At 41.2% G+C, this 20,471-nt stretch overlaps 1 protein-coding gene across 1 annotated transcript; it reads left to right on the top strand.

The window, feature by feature from the left end:
- Positions 1-443: 443 nt before the first annotated feature.
- Positions 444-20,159, top strand: tspan36 (tetraspanin 36). The gene is made up of 7 exons (XM_085975402.1): positions 444-662; positions 11,240-11,431; positions 13,174-13,248; positions 13,920-14,015; positions 15,035-15,184; positions 17,895-17,978; positions 18,303-20,159. The coding sequence occupies exons 1-7, from the start codon at positions 603-605 to the stop codon at positions 18,387-18,389; spliced, it is 744 nt and encodes a 247-aa protein (XP_085831528.1). The 5' UTR covers positions 444-602; the 3' UTR covers positions 18,390-20,159.
- Positions 20,160-20,471: the final 312 nt, after the last annotated feature.

Genomic DNA, 20,471 nt, shown 5'->3' with positions numbered 1-20,471 from the left:
AAGCGAACTAAGAATCTGGCTCATCCGTGATGCTATCCATGGTCGAAAAACTTGGTGACACTCTAGGCTCACACATGAAGAACATGAAGGGAGGTTCAGTAAAAGAGATCAGCAAGAGCCACAAATCATCTTCTTCATCACACTGGAGTGACACGATTACATTGTTGTGATGTAATGATGAGGTTTAATGTGAAGTCTTTAACCAACAATAGCCTGCAGACGCTCATCGTATGGAGTCAGGCGCAAAGAATAGTCACTTCTTCTCAAACCAAGAGTCAAAGCCTTCAGGAGAGTGGAAGGAATCGGTGGGCGGGGGGCGGGGAAGAAAAAACACAGAAAAAACCAAAGTGAATCTCGCTTAATTGCTCCTTTAATTCGGCGAGCACTAGGACCGCCGCAGTGGAAAGTGTTCTCAGTGACTCGAGATAATTAGTCATGTGCGGCTTATGTCATCAAATGTGAAGCCGAACTAATCGGCAGGCAGTGATAAAGAGAAAAACTCCAAGGGGAAAGGCAATAAAAGGGCCGAAAGCGGGACAGAGAGTTATAACCGCACAAAGTCGCTCTCACAACGTTCTGGCACCAACTTGCGCTCAGACACCATGGACTGCGGCGTGTTAACCTCCAAAAGCGTCCTCCTTTTCCTCAGCCTCATTTTCTGGGTGAGTTTACATATTGAACTTTTAAATGTGTTTATCCAGGAACGTTTCTCCGTTTAACAAATAAGAACAGAAAATGCTGGAGATACTGTTTATTTCAGATTTCCAGCCTCTGCAGTATTTTCTCTTTGTATTTCCGTTTAGCAAAGCTTGGTGTAAAACTTTCAAATGTATCTACGTTTGCGAAGTCTGGTAGGGCGGCTTTCTTTTCTTGGCGTGAACCGACAGCGCGGGTTACTGTCTCTCTGCTCGCTTACTCCTATTCAAACTCCAGTGTAACTTTTTTTTTTTTGCATTTTAGCCTGTGTTGTTGACAAAGTCTCTTAAAAGAAACCTGACCTGCAATGCAAAACAACGCGCGAATTTTATTGCGAATGGTCAAAGACCAAACTGTTGGTTATCTTTATTCCTTTTGTATATATTTTTTTAAAGTGGAAAAGCAGGTCAAGCAGCATTTAGAAACATAGAAGATAGGAGCAGGAGTAGGCCATTCGGCCCTTTGAATGGCATAGCAGGCTCAATGTGATCATGGCTGATCATCCAAATTCAGTACCCTGCCTTTTCCCCATATCCCTTTAGCCTCAAGAAATATATCCAACTTTTTCTTGAATATATTTAATTAACTAGCCTCCACCGCCCTCTGTGGCAGAGCATTCCACAGGTTCACCACTCTGGGTGAAGAAATTTGGAGACTGGACAAAAATGCCAGAACTGCAAAGGGGTATATTTTCAGTTTCTGCCTCCAGCTATGTGCACTTTCACTTTGAAACACTCCTATCTGTCATGTGGTCTGGTGCTAAATTGTCAATAGGGTGGGTGCACTTAACTCATCTGCCCAACTTTTCTGATCTGCCCATTTCTCTGAAGATCATGACTCAATTTGGCTGTCTCTGCTATGGTGTTTTTTAACTAGTTAATTTAGAACTTTTCCACATTACAATAGTGACCACTTCAAAAATACTTAATTGGCTGGGATGTCTGGTGGCTGTGAAAGGTGCTATATAAATGCAAGTCTGTCTTAATTCAGAATGCTGTGGCCTTGTGCAGAGTTTCCCAATTGCATTGTCCTTTCAAATTTTAAGATTTTGAATGTCTACCTGAGAGACAGGTGTGGTCTTAATTGAAAATCTCATCCAAAGATCACTCCCTCCTGATGCAGTACCATTGGATGTTGGCAGGTGCTGGAGTGAAGTTTGACCTACAACCTTAAGTCCAGAAGCATAATGGCTTGAGTGTTGGTTATCCTTTACTCTGCCCCCTTCCCCAGCAACATATTGGTATCCATGTTAAATAAGACTGTTGCTGATTTCTTTCCACTGTGGGCTGTTGCGCATGTGCCCCCCCCCCCCCCCCCCCCCCAAAAAAAAAGTGAAAGGCTACTTTGAAAGCAGTACAAGTAAAATGGAGGGTGACGGCAGCAGCAGGAGGAAACACTCCTTTGAATGTTGGCCTCTGTCCAACCTCTTGCAACTGGTCATGTGAAACTCCCCTTTTTCCTCTTTGAAGTTGGGAGTCGGCATGATTGTGTTGTCAGCAGTTGAACCTGAAGGCTACTGAAACTGCAAGGTCTAAGCAATTACATGGGAGCCTTTTGTAATCATTTGAACTTTGATATCAGTTATCTAGTGGACTAGTGATGTAATGTAGCTTTGTCATTCAGGTTTTGGTAAAGATTTTAGTGTCTGTCTGAAATTTTAACCTGGGAAACCTATTCAGATTTCTAAACATCCATAAACCAACACTTGAAATCCTGCTCACAGTAGTTCTCCTAGCAACAGAGCAGGTTCATTACTGATTTGAATGGAGAAGGAAATCAATTTTACACAAAGGACATGGGTTCAGTATTTCCATTGGTGCTAGTTCATCCACTATCACTAAAAGATAACGTGTATGTACGTCAACTTTTTTCTTGGTAGCAAATTTAAATGCACAATTTGCATGAATATTCTGTCTACTATCAGACTGCTAATGAAGCATGGATTGCTTCAAGGAGTGTTTTCCCTGCCTGTGCTTATGCCCCCACTGTGGAGGGTTGGGGGGGCAAAGTGGAAATAAAACCACCTAGTTTTTCACCTGGAATCTGACTTATTGGTCCAATATCTTTTACATTTTAAATACACAAGTTCAAAGTAACTTTCAAAGCACAATCTACAAGAGCAAGAAAAAAATGACTAGCTTTTTTAGTTTAGATTGCATTCTCTCTTTCCATTTAAGGATCTGAGTGAGTCATAGTACAGTGCAGAGATTAATGATCACCAATGGCAATATCACATGCTCATCATTCCCTGCCCCCGTTCCTAATTTCTTTGCTTTGAAAACCATGTGATCCTCATTCCTGAAGCTTGGCAAGAGTTTTTTACAAACTCTCATTCCATATGACCTTTTGACTTAAGTATATTGACTTGAGTATATACAGTACATGTCCTAGAACCAGCTTCCAATAGTGAACAGCAATGCAAGTCTATCCCCTCTGCCATAAACAAATCTAGTGTGGTGAGAACAATTAGTCCTGTAGTCAATATAATTCTCTACCCCAAAGGGCTGTAGATGCTGTCACAGATTTTTGGATTCATGGGGATTGGATGGCAAAGTGGAGTTGATGATCTTATTGAATGGCTGAGCAGGCTCAAAGGGCTGTGTCCTGCTCCTAAATTGTTATAATGGCTGGCTGAACTCCTCTGGCTCTCAATTCTTTAAGCATATTTTCCAAGTGCCCACATTAAAGATGCTCAGTATTTAGATTGGATTGTAGAGATCCTGAATGGTAATATTTTAATTATTGTAATGTTAAGGTGTTCATAGCACCTTGTGGATGTGTTTACAGTTGACAAGACAGCAAGTCTGTGCTTAGTTAACCACAAACTCTGAATAGCAAGGAAACTCTGAAAAGCAAGGATCCAATTGATACCAACACTGCACACTTGAAGCCTGGACCACTACTGCTTAAGAGGGGGATGGAGGAAGCAATCCTGTCAAATTTAGTTTTTGCATTTGCAGCATGGTTGACCTTCAATTGAATTTTATTCAGTAACCACAGCTACAGTCAACCCAGGCTATGCTTGTCAGAAAACACCATTACACCAAGACCCAAAAGCCGACTCGTCCTAATTAAAATGAGTTACAAGCAACTATAGACGACGATGCAGCAAGACTTGTTTGTACTGCTAGTTATAAATATACCACTATTCTGCATCTGTGTAAAATAATCACAGAAGGAGGCCATTTGGCCCATCAAGCTCTGCAAGAGCACTTCAGCTAGTCCCATTCCCCTGCCCTTTCCCTGCAGCCCTCAATTTTTCTTTCAGGTACTTATCCAATTCCCTTGAAACTCATGATTGAGTCTGGCTCCACCACCCTCTCCCTGGCAGCAAATTCCAGATCCTAACCACTTGCTGCATAAGTTTTTCCTCAGGTCACCTTTGGTTCTTTTGCTAATCGCCCTAAATCTGTGTCATCTGGTTCTTGACCCTTCTGCCAATGGGAACCAGTTTCTCTCTTGACTGACTAGACCTTTCATGATTTTGAACACCTATCAAATCTCTCAAGCTTCTCTGCTCTAAGGAGCAACCCCAGCTTCTCCAGACTATCCATGTAACTGAAGTTCCCCATCCCTGGAATATTCTTGTAAATCTTTTCTGCACCCTCTAAGGCCTTCCTAAAGTGCAGTGCCCAGAATTGGACACCATACTCCAGTTGAGGCCAAACCAGTATTTGATGAAGATTCATCATAACTTCCTTGCTTTTGTACTCTGCCTCTGTTTTTATGAAGCCCAGGATCCCATATGCTTTTGTAAACACTTTCTCAACCGTCCTGCCACCTTCAATGATTTGTGCACATGTACCACCAGGTCTCTGTTCATGCACCCTGTTTATGATTGTACCTTTAGTTTATATTGCCTCCTTGTTCTTCCTACCAAAATGTCACTTTACATTTTTCTGCATTAAATTTCATCTGTCATATGTCTGTCTATTTCACCAGCCTGTCTGTCTTTAAGTCTCTCTCTAGCTCCTCACTTCACTATACTTCCAAGTTTTGTCATCTGCAAATTTTGAAATTGTGCCTTGTATTCCAGGTCATTAATATAGATCAAGAAAAGCTGTGGTCCTAGTACTGACCCCTGGAGAACACCATCACTGTATACCTTCAGTCTGGAAAACAACTGTTGTAACAATTTCAGACCATTAACCTCTACCCCTATTTTTTTCTCAGTGGCTCTTTCATTCTACCAGTGCCATTTACACTTCATCTAGAGCCATCTTGTGTTTCTTAACTTGTCCCATTACCATCTCCTTTTGCCTTTCACCATCTCTTAATGCCTCTCTTCTGCCTTCCATCCATCCTCTTCTGCCATCCATCCTATCACAGACCTTCCCTTTTTTTTTTTGTTTTCACCCCCCCCTTCCCTGCCTCCCTCCCCTCCCCTCCCTCCCTTGCTTAAAAACCTGTTTGATTTCCAGTTCTGATGAAGGGTCCTCAACCTGAAATGTTAACACTGTTTCTCTCCACAGATGCTGCCTGACCTGTTTCCAGCATTTTCTGTTTTTATTAACTGTTCACTGCTACTGTTTCCTATCATTAGCCAATTTTGTATCCATGCTGCCACTGACCATTTTATTCCATGGGCTTCAACTTTGCTGGCAAGCCTATTATGTGGCACTTTATCAAATGCCTTTTTGGAAGTCCATATACACATGTCAACCACATTGCCCTTATTGACCCTCTGAACAATCAAGTTAGTTAAACATGATCTGCCTTAACACATCTGTTGGCTTTCCTTAATTCTCACTTGTCCAAGTGACAATTTTTGTCCCTGATTTATTGTTTCTAAAAGCTTCTCCACTAGAGGTTAAACTGACTGGCCTGTAGTTGCTGGGTTTATCCTTGCATTCTTTTTTGAACAAGGATGTAACATTTGCAATTCTCCAGTCCTCTAGCACCACCCCTGTATCCAAGAGGATTGGAAAGTTATGGCAAGTACCTCTGCAATTTCCTCCTTCACCTCCCTCGGCAGCCAAAGATGCATCCCATCTGGTCCTGGTGACTTATCGACTTTAGTACAGACAGCCTTTCTAGTACCTACTTTATCAATTTTTATATCTTCCAGTATCTCCACTACCTCCTTTCACTGACTTTGGCAGCATCTTCCTTGGTGAAGACTGATGCAAAGTACTCACTTAGTACCTCAGCCATGCTCCATGCATAGGTCTCCTTTTGATCTCATTGGCCCCACCCCTCCTTGCTACCAGTTTTTGTTTATATGCCTCTAGAAGACTTTTGAATTCCCTTTTTTTGTTAGCTGCTAATCTCTTCTCATACACTCTTTGCCCCTCTTGTATTTTTACTTCCCCCCACTTAATTTTCTATATTCAGCCTGATTCTCTTTTATTCTCAACCTGACATCTGTCATACATGCTCTTGTCATCCAGGGTGTTCTGTCTTTTGTTGCCCTACCTTTCCCCCTTGTAGGAATGTACCTTGACTGTACCCAAACCCTTTTTTTTTTTTTTTTTTTTTTTTTTTTAAATATAAAAGGCAGCCCATTGTTTGATTACAGTTGTGCCTGCCAATCTTTGATTCCAATTTACCTGGCCCAGATGCATTTGCAACCCACTGAAATTTGCCTTCCTCAAATTAAGTATTTTTACTCTAGATTGCTCAACAAACAAGATATTAAATCTTGGTCGAGAGGCAGGTTCAGTGCTGCATGATACTCTTGTGTGGTTTCATCCATTACAGGTAATTGGTGCTGATGGGTTTAAGATTTTGGGGCATGGGAGGGTGGACATAAATGGCACTTATTTCCATCTTGGAGAAGATTGTTTTTGGAATTTTGCTGGTTGCCATCAAACACTTGAAGGTCAACATGCTTGGTATTTGCTTTACTGTAACATGAGTCTTTAATGAACTGCAGATCTACATTATGATTCTTAATGTGGTCAATTTTCATTGAGCCATTTTACACAGCTGCATATTATCACCTGATCTCCACTTAGGCCCCATAACAGGCTTGATCAGAGTACCATGACTGCCTTTTCATAAAATGCTGGGCTATATTGCACTTAAATGTATTCAGACAATCCTGTGTATACATAAGCAGCTTATGACCATAGTGTCTCCATAATGCAATTTAGGAATTTAAATTTGGACTTTCCACCAAAATAATAGGACATTTAAGCTCCATCCTTAGATTAGCATAGCAATCTGAACCAAAAAAACACCACTCCCCAGCATTGTGTACATTACAGCTATACCAGGGTTGTCAACACTCCCACTTTTAAATGTAAAAGCCACACTGACCACTGCAAAACAAATGTGGACCAGGGTGGCTGCCAGTGAGTTGAGTCTCAGCCAATGAGCTGGGGAAGGTACCTGAATATATAGTTGGGTTGGCTGCATAGGAATTAGGGCTGCACCTGCTGGCCTTGGGAGCTTTATTTTATATTAAAATCATTGGCCTAGGGCTGTCTGGATGCATGGAGCCAACAAGGGGATGGGAAAGGGGTGGGCTGGCTGGCAGCCAGCTCCAGACTGGACCCAACCACAACTGCAGGGCAGTGATGTATATTTTAAACTGCACAGCCATTTTGGGCTACAGAAAAAGATGGTACTTGGGATCAGAAGGGGAGCAGGCAAGGTCTATGGTAACTAACTTTTACAAGGAGGCTGAAAAATAGTGGCCTAGAGATATTAAATTCATTCTTGCATTTTCTATTAATTGAGGTTTCACTTATGGGGGTGCCTATAGTGCTGCCAAAGTCAAGATGATGACTAAGCTAGCACAGACAGCTCCAACTTCATTATGATTGTGCCATAATCATTAGTTTATATAAGCAAAAATTCATAACTTCTGAGTTGACTGACTGGTGTGCAGCTGTAAGATTTAATTAGAATATTTCTCAAATAATTACACTCCACTCTTAGTTGTGGTTAATGTAGACCGCATGCTTAAACTAGTTACTGAGAAATCCAGGGATGTGACGGTACTGGTGATTATGATTTGTTAATTGGTTGGAAGTTGTACTTGTGTTTGTTTAAATTGAATCTGAGGATCAAGTAGATTTACCTCTACGAGCAGAGGCCAAGTGAGTTTGGCCCATAAATTCAACACGAAAGTGTAGTTGGCTTGAGTTTGGATCCATTTATAATGTGTGTAGAACTTGGATGAATGCTCCTAGGACAAGGACAACCACAAGTTGGGCTCTGAATGCCAGAGAGGTGACAATAGCTGACTAATGTCAGTATTGTGTTTGGCACTAAGGAGCCATGGGGGAAAAAACGAGTCAATTGGAAAACCCTCCTGGAATCCTACTGATTCAGTGTGGACAAGAAGGCAAGTGTAGTTGTAAGAGGCCAATCATTGCAGCACAGCCTTCTTGGCACAAATTATCAGCTGCTTTATCAATGACCTTCTCTCTGTTACAAAGGTCAGGAATGGGGCTGGTCACTGAATTCCAGTGAATGAAGCTGAACACTACTAATAAATGAAGTAACCTGTTGAAATAAAGAATAGATTTGCCTTCCAAAGTTAGGCTTTATTAACTTTAAAATTAGCAGCATATCTTTCTACATCCAGTCCCAACTAAGGCTAGAAAAGGACTGAATTTAAGGTAGCCACAACACATCATGTGATCATCAACTACCAATGAGATTACAACACATATCCCAAGGCAGTTAACAAACAACAAATCATAATACTTTTACTAATCAAGGAATAATCACCACACCTATGCCAACTGATACAGTATGCAAGCTTGGACTGGTGGGTAACACTTGTGCTACAAATACCAGGGAATAATCTCTTCAGCTTCAGCAGCATCAAATCTTTCTCCCTGCTCTTTCTTCCCACCCCCCCCCCCCCCCCCCCACAGACTCATCAATAACATTGACCAGAAACTTATTGGACCAGCCAATTCAATACTATGCTGGGTACTCTGACACACTTCCTGGCCCTTCAATGCCTCTACCATCTACAAGGCTCAATTTGGGAGCATACTGGAATAATCACCCAGATGGGTCCAGCCACAACATCATCCAGCACAAAGGTATTTGCTTGATCAGTGCTCATGAACTCCATATCCACCCTGGCAGTATATGTACTATCTACAGGATGCAGCAACAACTTGCGAAGCTTACCCTAACTGCACCTTTTTAAGCCCTGCAACCTTTCATACTGAAGGACAAGAAAAACCATAGCCTCAAAATTGCACAACATTCAACTTGAACATGTACCAATGTTCCATTGTAATCTACTCCACACCATTGCCACAAACTACAACAGTTCAAAGGCCTACACTACCTTCTCTGGGCAGCTTGGCTAGGCACAAATATAGCCTTGCCCACATCTCCTTTTTTTTTTTCCCCCCCCCCCCCGGTTAATTGACCCCACAAAATTAATGCTGCTTCTCCCACCAGGTTCCCACCTTTGAAGGTCAGTAAGGCCAGAGGCAAATGAAACCCTTGGGTATTTCAATCTAAAGTATTGAACACCAGGAGATGATTAACTTGTACAAGATGGTTAGCCAAGGTTGCTATTAGAATATGCACATTTTGGGTATCTTGAAGAGGCAAGGTGTATTAATTTCACAAGTAGATGCAGGGTTGATTATGAAGTTGGGGCTTCTTTCTGCCCCCATGATCAGGCAATGAAGATTAAGATTCACTTGAGACCTTCTGATTAATGGGTTTTGATGATGCAAATCTCTCAGTAGGCATACACTCCATTTTAAGGCCAGAGCTTGGCTTCCAGTTGGTAACAACCAATGTATATGGGCAGAAACTTCATTTGTGTGCATACTTTTCCAACCGGTGTGCTATTGGACACTGGTGATGATCTGTATGCTATTGTGTAACACACTCCTTTAGTCAGCAGTTACTTAGTTTTTCTGTTTTTGAAAATGCTAAACACCTTCTCCCTGCCCCAACCAAGCTCTGAAAAAGCTACTTTCATTAAACTATTTTAAAAGTCTGCTCCAGTGTGTGCATGAGTGGTTTGATGAGAGTTAGCACTCTCCATATCCCAGGTTGAGTCCCACATTTGTGACAAGGTACAAAGGCAAAGATCAAACTGTCTACTAGAAGCACCAGAATCAAATTGTCTACTAGAAGCACTTGATCAGGCTGTTGTGAAACCAGTTGTATACTGGAATGACATTGGAAGAGGCTGGGAGCAGACCAAGTTCAACATTGAGCAAGAATGTCAATGTATTTAAACAAGTAAGGAATTTATAACTCTATTTGGTGTTGGGACTTTACAAAACGTAAGCATCATTCTCTTCCTGTTAAAACAAAACGGAAGTAAAAGAACAGAAGTAAAACTTGCAAACATCAGCAATCTAGATAGTCAAGCAACCACATGGAACTTTTAAACTTTTTTTAAATGATTAATGGAAGAGAAGATCATTAATTCTAACTAACCTAGCCTTCATCTTCTAGTTCTCTGATTCTGGAACAAATAGCCCTGTACTCCCTTAATATGAATTCATCCAGTTTTTTAATGAAAAGTCTACCCTGGCTTTCTCTACACCTGCTAACCTGTTTCATAATTCTCTGCTTACATTTCCTAATTTCTTTCAATGTCCCTGTGCTTTAAAGAAGGACTTTGCAGGATTCCAAAAACCATGACTCTCCCTTTGTCTCACTCCCACCCCTCCCATCATCCTAGATTAGTCCAAGATGGATTTTCTTAACTCCCTCAAACTTCAATTGGGATTTGACCTCCCAAGGCATCCTCTGGATTCAGACTGCCACTCAAGGTGTGGGCTTTGCTAGCAAGGCAGCCATTTATTGCCCAGCTCCAGTTGTCTTGAGGGTGGTGGGCTTATCAAGATTTGATGCAACTCACTTCAGAGGGCAGTTATGAGTCGACCATTGTTGTGGAATTTTAAATGCGTATAGGCCAGAATGGGTAAGGATGACTACCAGTTTCCTTCCCTAAAGGAAATTAGTGAATCAGTAGTAATCAGTTGGGTTTTTACAACAATCCAACAGCTTCATTTCACTTAAACAGTTTTATTAAACAGATTTCAACTTTTCAAACTGCAATGGTGGGATTTGAACTCATTCTCTGCATATTGTCCAAGCCTCCAGATTACTAGTTCATGTAACCAGTATGCTATTATCCCCTAATGCTAATTCTGTAGTACCCTTATGTTAATATAATTGCTTTCATGGAAATGCTAGTTGCTCAGCAATCTTCCTGGATGCTTAATGTCCTGCCCTGCCCCATCTTCCTCCCTTCCCAGCCCCATTCCTGAAACTGTTTGTTTATGTAGGTGTTGAGTATAATGAATAGTTTTGTTGTAGGAAGTGAAGTAAAAACTAATGCTGTTTGGCTCCAATTAAGGAAAGATTGTCTACAGAAACTGTCTTGGAAGGGGAGAAGTTTTTTCATGTGGGGATGAGTTCAATTGTCTTGTCTGCTCCAGGTAACTGCATATAGTTGGGCAATTGCTCCAGGTAACCTTCAGTTGGGCAATTGTAACCACAACTATAATCTACCTCATTTGACTCATTTGTTTGTTCCTTTCTAACAAATATGTCCATTTATAATTTTGCACACTTGTTTTTCCTTGTTTTGCAGGCTGCAGGGGGTGTGCTCACTTATGTGGCAGTTATCTTGTTATCCACCTATAAAAACTATAACCACTTTTTTGAAGACAAGTACACTGTGCTCCCAGCTGTGGTGATCATTGGCATCGCACTTGTGATGTTTGTTATTGGAATCATTGGCTGCTGTGCCACTCTGAGGGAGTCTCGCTGTGGATTGGGATTGGTGAGTTGAAGTTTTATTTCCTATTGTCCTTGAATCTTAGACTTGAAGGGTGACTGACTAGGATTTTTTTTTAGATGAACAGTTTGGTTTTTAGATTTCTTGAGGCTTTATCTGGTGCTCACTGGCCTATTGTTTAAAGGCACTATCTAGCCAAGTTATACAAACTAAGGTCCCAGATTTCTGGTTGGTAGTAAGTAGCTGTAATCAGCTTGAGTGCTATAATGGGTGGGACTAGGGTGAGGCAGATGAGTAGGAAAGTTTTCCATATTAGAAAACTTCAGAAGATGAATTTAGAATTAAAGGTGAGGGGAGCAATCTGTTTTCTAAACAGATGTATAGCAGATAAAGGAAATGCACTAAATTTGTGATGCCATTGATGTTTGTTGGTAAAGGTAGTCCATAATGTGTTACTAGGCTTTCTTTCTGACATCTCTAAAATATTGAACCTGAAGATTGTCTACTATTAGCTAGTAAACCAGTCAATATCTTTTGAAGAAAGGGAGATCCTGTGAAGTGATGCCAAAAAACCCTTCCAATACCTAGTCTTCCAAAAGTATCAAGTTCTGAATGAAAGGCCATTGGTTAAGCTCAAACCAATGGAGATTCAAGGTAAACCTGAATAAGAAATTGATGGTTGGATACTAGTTGGCTAGTCAACTTGGGGATTGGGGTGGGCAGGGAAGGATAAGTGTGGACCACTACTGCTTTTATTAATGACTTTGCCCAGAAAAATGTGTACCACCAAACATGGAGGGCAGTTGATTCTGAAATTGGCAGCTCAGAATACTGAGTTTAAGGAAATATGTAAGAGGACTGAACAATGGCAAAATTTGAATGTTAGTACTGCAGCATACAGTTTCAACAAATGCTGTTGAAAGGCTGAAGATTGAGTGCTAGGTTTCTTTGAATTGGCACTCGGTGGCCTAGGTTTTCTGGTATCCCTACTGACTCTTTTGGTAGCTCTGGAGTTAGAGGCCTAATTGTCTCTGAAGGGAAATCAACATCAGACTTTCTGATGGCAAGAGGGAGGAGTAACTGCACTCAACCATGTGGGCAGGTGCAAAGTTTCCTGCCATCTTGTAGGTTCCAATATTTTAAATGTCAATGGGCAGGATTTGGGCCAAAGATGAAGGGCCTGTGCATGTGTTGTCAGAGCATAGCCTTGCACAGTTCTCATCAGGTGAAAAGGCACTTTAACTTGAAAGCTGACTTTTAATCCAAATGGGCAGCACCTAGCCACTGGCTTCCAGCTGTAGCGGATGATACCACATTTTCACTGACTGGCATGATTTCCTGGCTTGGAAATCTGGTTTCTGAGTTAACAACCTTGGGGGGCAGAAAGGGTCAAGGGCATCTCCAGGGTGAGGGTTTTGGCCTTCCTCACTGCTGCTAGTACAAGGCTAAATGTAAAGTCTAGATCAACTTTAAACTTTAGCCTTTAACTCTGGTTCATCTATCACTTTGGCCTAGTTACAAAAGTCATTGTGGTTTTTAGGGGAATTTCTCCATTTCAGGGAAATTTCTCCATTTCAGGGAGAGGGTGTCTTTTTTTGTACAAAAGTAAGCAAATGGATGAGGCTTGCCAAATTGCCCTGGGTGGTTGTTGTGCATTTCTCTGTCTCCTTGACCATCTATGCTTCACTGAAATGTTGTAATTTAGTTTTCACTCAGAATTTGATAGTAAATGCATGTTAGATGGTGTATGTACACTGCTAACTTCCTGCTGTTTTTATCTTGCTTAGTTCCTGTTCATACTCCTGCTCATCTTTGCTGCAGAAGTGTCTACCTTTGTTCTGGGATTCATCTACAGAAAACAGGTACTAGCTTGGGGCAGAATATGCACTTTTTTTTATTTCTATCTTTATTTCTCCTATCTTTCTTTCCTGACCCCCACCCTCAGGTGACTGTCTAGTACTTCCTTTTTTGGGGGGGGGGAGGTGATTAAGGCTTATTTTAACTTGAGGCTTTATCTGGAGCTCACTAGTCTATTGTGTAAAAGGCACTACTGTCTAGCCAAGTTGTACAAACAAGTCCCAGATTCTCTTATTTTATCCTGAGGCTCAAATTTGACTCATTAGTTTTTTTTTTTGGTGGGGGGGAACCTTCAACTAGTATACAATAAGACTGTTGCTTGCATACCAGCAAGAGCCATGGGTACAGATGAGCAACCACTGAACAATGAGACTAAACCACAGGCAGCACTGACATGTGCATTCCAGTGAGGTTCTGAAAATTAAAACTTCCTGAGTATTGAGATCACATGCCCAACAGTTGTTACTCATTCTTTTTACTAAATACAATTTGTTGAATTAGCAACATGGCTAATATATTGATAACACTGCAGTAAAAAGGAGCTTTACTCTGCATGCACCAGGCTATGTTTCTGACAGGAGGTTTTTGGGGTGGGGAGAATATAGTGTGGTGATACTCTTCTGGTGTTTTTTGTAAATAAGTGAGATGAGAAACTAATCTGTGCTGTTTCCCACAGGTACATGAAGGTCTGGATAAGTCTATGGCTGTTGTCTTTGCAAAATATAATGGGCGAAATAGCGAGAGCCGGGCTGTGGACTACTTGCAGGAGCAGGTAAGACTGAAGCATGGTGATTGCTTACTGAGCTGTGCAATGAGGGCTTTGCAAATGTTACCAACTCACCAGGAATGCACTGCTGTATAAAGATGCTAAACTATCTAATTGCAAGTCGAGCACAAGCTGATGCTGCTCTGCATTGTAACAGTAAACTTGTCTTATTGAAGGTGGTGAATTTCCACTGGTGCTTGGACAGTATCTCCTGAGCTCAGATTTCATAGATTGGGAAGGTGGAAGGCAAATAACCATTTTCCTGCCTTCCCACCTTAGAGGTTGGGGGTGGTGGTAAACTCTGGAAATCAGCACCTTCCCCTTTCTCCTCTTGCCCTGCATGTTGTTGCCTTGTACTTCAGATCTGCCCAGATTTTTGCCTCCAAGCACATCCCTGATGGGACTCTTCAGGAATGGGGACTTGGGTTTTTCTAATCAAACCAGCACTTGAGTAGCCAGAAGAGATCCTGTAACTCCCTATCTTTGGTCTAACTAAATCTACATAAACCAAGTTTGAAACTGACCTCCCCTTGGGCAGAAATTTTAGTAGTGTCTTCACCTAATAAGCACCCAAAGTTGAAGTGTTGACTGTGCAGTTGCATGTTTCTGTAGTGGTAACTTTCAATTCTGGAAAATGAGTGAGTTTCTGTTTTTTCCCCCACTGAGGTTTTTTTGATTTTTCTTTTTCCCCCTCTGCATCAGCAGCCAATACAGCCCTATGTGCATGCCCTACAGAACACTTGGCAAAGGCACAAGAGCATCTTGTTCTCCATATTCTGTTGGGGTTCCCCCAACCATATGGTAACCTATAGTGGGAGGGGTAGAAGATCAGTTAAGACTTGACCTTACCAAAAAAAACTAGAGTTCAGTAACTTTTTATTCATCATAAACTCCAGCAGAGTTGTCAAACATTCAATTGACTTTTTTTTTTTTTTTTTTAGAACTCTACAGGGAATGTATTTTAACTATGCAAACACTAAACTAGTGTTGACAGTTTTGCTTTAACATCTTGTCCTTCCTCCTAGATGGAGTGCTGTGGAATTAAGAACTACACCTACTGGGAAACCACTGACTGGTTCATCAAAGGGAACAAAACTCTCCCCCTCAGCTGTTGCAAGTCTCAATTCTCTAACTGCACAGGAAGCCTAAGACACCCTGAGCTCCTCAACACAGCAGTGAGTCAAACTTTCACCCTCAGCCCCCCCCCCCCCCCCCCGTTGCCCTTTTTTTAACAAAATAGAAAATGCTGGTAATACTCTAGTCGGGCAGCATCTGTGACCCTTTTGTCAGGACCTGACTAAAGGTCATTGACCTGAAATGTTAACTAGTTTCTCTCTCAGATGCTGCCTGACCTGCAGAGTATTGCCAGCATTGTTTTATTTCAGATTTCCAGCATCTGCAGTATTTTGCTTTTGCCCGTTAAGATTGGCAGCAACACTAGATCTGCTTTTGAGATGGCATTCAAGTGAAACCAACAAATAATGAGGGAGCAGGGAAAGGAAAGTTATATTTAAATATATCTAGATTGCTTGAAGAAACAAACTAATTTCATGGTGTAATCTCCAATCTATGTACTGCAGTCTTGCTACTTCTGAGATGGTAGTACAGGATGTGTTCAAAGTGGCTCTTAACTGAAATGCTGTTTAAGTGAATCCACCCACTGAGCAATGTTGAAGAAACCAAATGCAAATCCAAGCAGCCCCCCTGATTGGTGCCCTGAAATATTCCCCCTCTTTTTTTCTATTGGATCATGTCAACACTAGTATTGCCATCAAATGTAGTGATGTGGCAAACAAGCTTTGTTTGCTGCATCCAATCCATTCTCTGCCTAATGTCATTTGCTGTAAATTTTTGCTAGTCACCCTCTGCTGCCATGTATAACACTCCAGAATGATGGGTTGTATTAGGAATTCTATATCAGCCATACTTTTAATGTTGGGTGTTCAGAGATTTGGGTGTCCTTGTGCAATAAACAAAGCTAGCATGCAGGTACAGCAAGCAATAAAGGCAAATGGCATGTTGACCTTTATTGCAAGGGGGTTGGAGTATGAGTAAATAAGTCTTGCTACAATTGTAGAGGGCCTTGGTGAGGCCACACCTGGAGTACTATGCACAGTTTTGGTCTCCTTATCTAAGGAAGGATATACATTGCCTCCAAGGCAAGTAACAAAGGTTCACTAGATTGATTCCTGGGATGAGGGCAGTCCTATGATTGGGCCTATACACATTTAGAAGAATGAGGTGATCTCATTGAAACATATGACTTCTGAAGGGGATGGACAGGGTAGATGCTGAAGTTGTTTTCCCCTGGCTGGAGTGTCTAGAACTCTGGGGCATAGTCTCCGATAAAGGGTAGGTCATTAAGACCAAGATGAGGAGGAATTTCTTCACTCGGAGGGTTGTGAATCTTTTCAATTCCCTACCCTGGAGATTGTGCAGGAAAGTGGTTGAGGTCGATGATCTGCTGTGATATTGAATGGTGGAGCAGGCTCTGGGCTGTGTGGCCTACTCCTGCTCTTATTTCTTGTACCTTTTTGGCACAAGAGCTTCCATGCAGTGTGGAATTGGGCTTGATTATCTTTGATCCACTTTCCAGTAGTTTTGGGAGAAATCTGTACTTTTTTTTTCCTCCCCTGGGGATGGCCTGTGGCATAGGGAGATTTGCCTATTAACTTTATGAATTTAAAATAGCAAGGTGTAAATGGCTTCTGGCAATCTAAACTTTCACATTTAGTAAAATGGGCATTTTTTGGATAGAAATATTGATTTGCAGACTTCCCTTTTTGGCTTGTTGAACTTCCCTTGGCTATAGGGAAATGGAATTGCCCTTAATGCAACTAACATCTGTAGTGTCTTGTCAATGTCCAAAGGTGCTTTATTAAGGAAATGAGTAGGTGATTGAAGACTTGAAGGTGGAGAAGTAAACTAGACAGTGGAGTTTAGAGAAAGTGTTCCCAAGTATGGACCAAGATTCTTTACTGATGTGTAGATTGGCAAGTGGGTGAGGTAGATCTTGGTATGGAGAAACTTGTGTAAGAAGCAATTTGCAGACCAGTTAGGTCCAGGCATTGGCTCACTAGCCCCTAATGTGTTGGGAACTTTGTGCAGGATAAAATGCAGGTTGTGGTGTTCTAGAGGAGTGAGATGGGAGAAGTGTCAAGTTTGGGGTGAAAGGGTGTTTAGTGGCAATGGGAGTAAGGTATTACTAACTTCAGCTACACAATATATTGGCCTAGGAAATTGCAGTGGGTAATAACAGAACTTGCAGCATTTGCTGTTGTTATCCCTTTGAAACTGACCAACTTCAGGATTTGGCACATGCACATCCTGACCCAGAAATCCTGAAGCTGCAGTCAGTCATTCTCTGCACTATGATCCCCACAGCCAGTAATCTGGCAAACTGAGTAACTTTGGCTTTTCCACATTAATATTGCTGTTAAATACCCCATCATTAAACCCTTTTAGATCAGGTGTAACAGGTTTTAAAAGCATTGACTGCTTAAACAATATGGCCCTGAAACACAAATTTACCCATTTTAATAAATTAATTTAAGAAACTTAATTTTTTTAAAGTTCATCTCTATTTCAGGCATATCTCTGATAGCCCCAATCTTTATTTTGCTCTAACATTTTTATGCATTGTGATTGGCTGCTTAGACAGCTTGACCTCACAGAAGGTCATGCTATGGGATTCCCACTACACTACTGATCTTCACTATCAGAAGCTGATCTCTCCACTTTGAAGCTTACTTCAGGGCCAGTGACAAACTGCTTTGCCACTGACTGCAAATTATGGGCTATTAGTTTCAGGAAACTTTGCTTGTATCCCTGTGGTTGGCTTTGATACTGTGTAACTTCAATTAACCCTTTTTTCCTCCTTTGTAGGGATGTGAGGGAAAGTTGGAGATGGGCCTGGAATCCATTCTGAGCTATGCTATGCTGGTCATCTTGGGATTTGCCATTATTCAGGTATTTGATTTTTTCACTTAAACCTAGACTAGAACACTCGAACCAGAAAGTCCCATGTCTGGGTTGTTGGGCACAACTGGGATAAAGGTTCCTGAGGAGAGGAGCCACTGACTGCCAGAAAGCATTGGGCTAAGTAAGGGTAATTCTGAGTTGGTTCATGGGCTGGGGGGGGGGGGTTTGGGGCTTGAGTGGCACCAAATGTAGTGTTTGCATCCTCTTCTAGCTGTGGTGGTTAGTCAGTTTATGGTCCAGGGCCCCTGCATGCTGGTAAACCAGACTCTTGTATAGGATTAAGTATACTAAAATGTGTTTTTTTTTCTCCAGTTTTTTGGAATGATCAGCATCTGTGTGATTGGCTGCAGACAAAAACATACAGACTACCAACCACTCTATCCTGGAATGTATGCATGAAGGAAATCAAGGCTGATGAAGATTTCAAGCTTTAAGGAGCTTATTTTGAGGACTATTGCATTGTTAATAAGTGGAAATGTGTTCAGACCCACCACACTAATTTCTGGCTCCCCCCCCCCCCCCCCCCCCCCCCCCCCAATAAAGTGGCAGTTGGCAGTGTTCCTTTTTTAAAGTTACCCTTGGCCCCTCTTTCAGAGGCAAAGCATTAATGTGGTTAACTTGCAACACTGGAGACTAAATTCTGTAAATCACATTACCTATTGTGCACATTTACCTTTTTTTAATAGTTTCCTTCTCCCCTTGATTGCGTGGCTGTCAACTTGAGCTGCAGTGTTGCAATCAAAACAGGAAATCTAGTATTTCTAGATACTGCATCCCAAGCTAGAGGCTGCAATGGTAGCTTCATATGTAACAAGTGAACCATAAGTCCATTTTACTGACTGCCTCAAGGAAGGAGGGAAACTTTTTATTTAACAAGCATTTAACCACAAAACCAGGTAATTTGAAACTGACTCTTGGTTTTCACATTACTATTTTCCCCCCAAAAAACCCCCAATTGATATGGGTCTGGCCCTGACCACCATAGTGGGACCTTGTTAATCCATAACATTTGTTTGTATTCCAATCTAATATTTGCTGTAAAGGGCTGTGTAGCCACTCTGTATTCTTTCTTTACCTTTAACAAGTTTCAAGTCTAATCTTTCTTTCAGTCTCCAGTTACTGCACAAATTGAGTGTCTTGCTACTAATGGCCAAATGAAAAGATGCACTAACCGCTTAATTGAGGTGATTCCTTTTTTGGTTGTGGATACAATGAACTACTGAGGATAGGTAAAAGGTAGTTTTTAAAAAAAGAAAAAAAAAGTATAGTTTCTCATTAAATGCAATATCAAGTTTAGAATGTTTTTTTTTCTTTGCCAAATCAGTTATTGATAGCCCAATTCTTCAGATCTGATCTCTAATTGTGTTTTAATATCAAATCTAAGTCTACATCTCTTGGCAACTTTAAGCACTTGCCTATAGTGTAGCTCCATGGCTTAAACCAAATGTCTTTATTTCCCTGAAAAAACTAGCAGTAGTATTTTGGTAGCTGATGGGATTTTTTTCTTCCCCCATTCAATTATTTGGTCATGATGGTAAATGCTGCCACAAGTTATTCTGAACAGGCACAGTGGGATCTTGTTTCCTAAAACATTCAGCGCATCCTAATCAATACTGCAGGAAACAAATGGTGTTCTGATGTCCAATGCCAAACTGGATAAGTGTGGCATAGACTACCTTTTTTAATGTAAAACTCCTCTTAGTAGAGACTGATGCTCAACTAAATTCAAGTAGATGTTGGGAGTCCTGTGGTTTTTAAGCTTCAAAAATCAAGTTGGTGGTTTACTGCTAATATTTAACCAGACTGGTTGGTGTGTACTCAATTTTGTGGAAAAAACCATATGCCAGCTGAATGGATTCTGGGTGCCATCTAATACCCTGAAACTGTCTTTGTGCACTCCACTAAACTGAACTCTTGGCATCAATGCAAATAAAGGCCTGTTGCAACAGTAAATCTGTCTTTGAAATTGACATGATTTGAAACAGGAAATTCTGCCAAGTTATACTGTTGAGAAACTGTCATCTAGTCTTATCTACTGTATGGTATCTGATGCCTAACTTGCTGTAAATCAAATGTGGCTAATGAGACTTTGCTTTTTTGTAACTGATCATAGATTTTAATGCTCATGGAAAATGTAAATTATGCTGATAATAAATATTGTGAAACATTTGTTTTGGGTTTATGTATTGTGGCAGGTGAAACATTGTGATTATTTAGTGCTTTATAAATGACTTGATTTGATAAATTTACTCACTAACAGTGATTCCAAATAATGCCCAGTGTTGCACATCCAAGCTGATGTGTCTGCACAGCACTTGGCTGTTGGTTGAGTTCCTAGAATGACTCCAATTGCAAGAACTTGTAAGAGTGATGCAAGGATCTTTTTCTTCACATGTGGGTGTCCCTGACTAGGCCACACTTATTGCCTCTTTCATAGTTGTGCTGAGAAGGTGGTCCTGCAGCTTGTATGGTGATGGTACT

The sequence above is a fragment of the Somniosus microcephalus genome, chromosome 2, assembly GCF_052327205.1.
Source record: "Somniosus microcephalus isolate GS21.2 chromosome 2, FLI_Smic_1.0, whole genome shotgun sequence".
Classification (NCBI taxonomy): domain Eukaryota; kingdom Metazoa; phylum Chordata; class Chondrichthyes; order Squaliformes; family Somniosidae; genus Somniosus; species Somniosus microcephalus.
The sequence above is the reverse complement of the archived record's forward strand: the minus strand, read 5'-3'. Positions and strand labels throughout refer to the sequence as shown.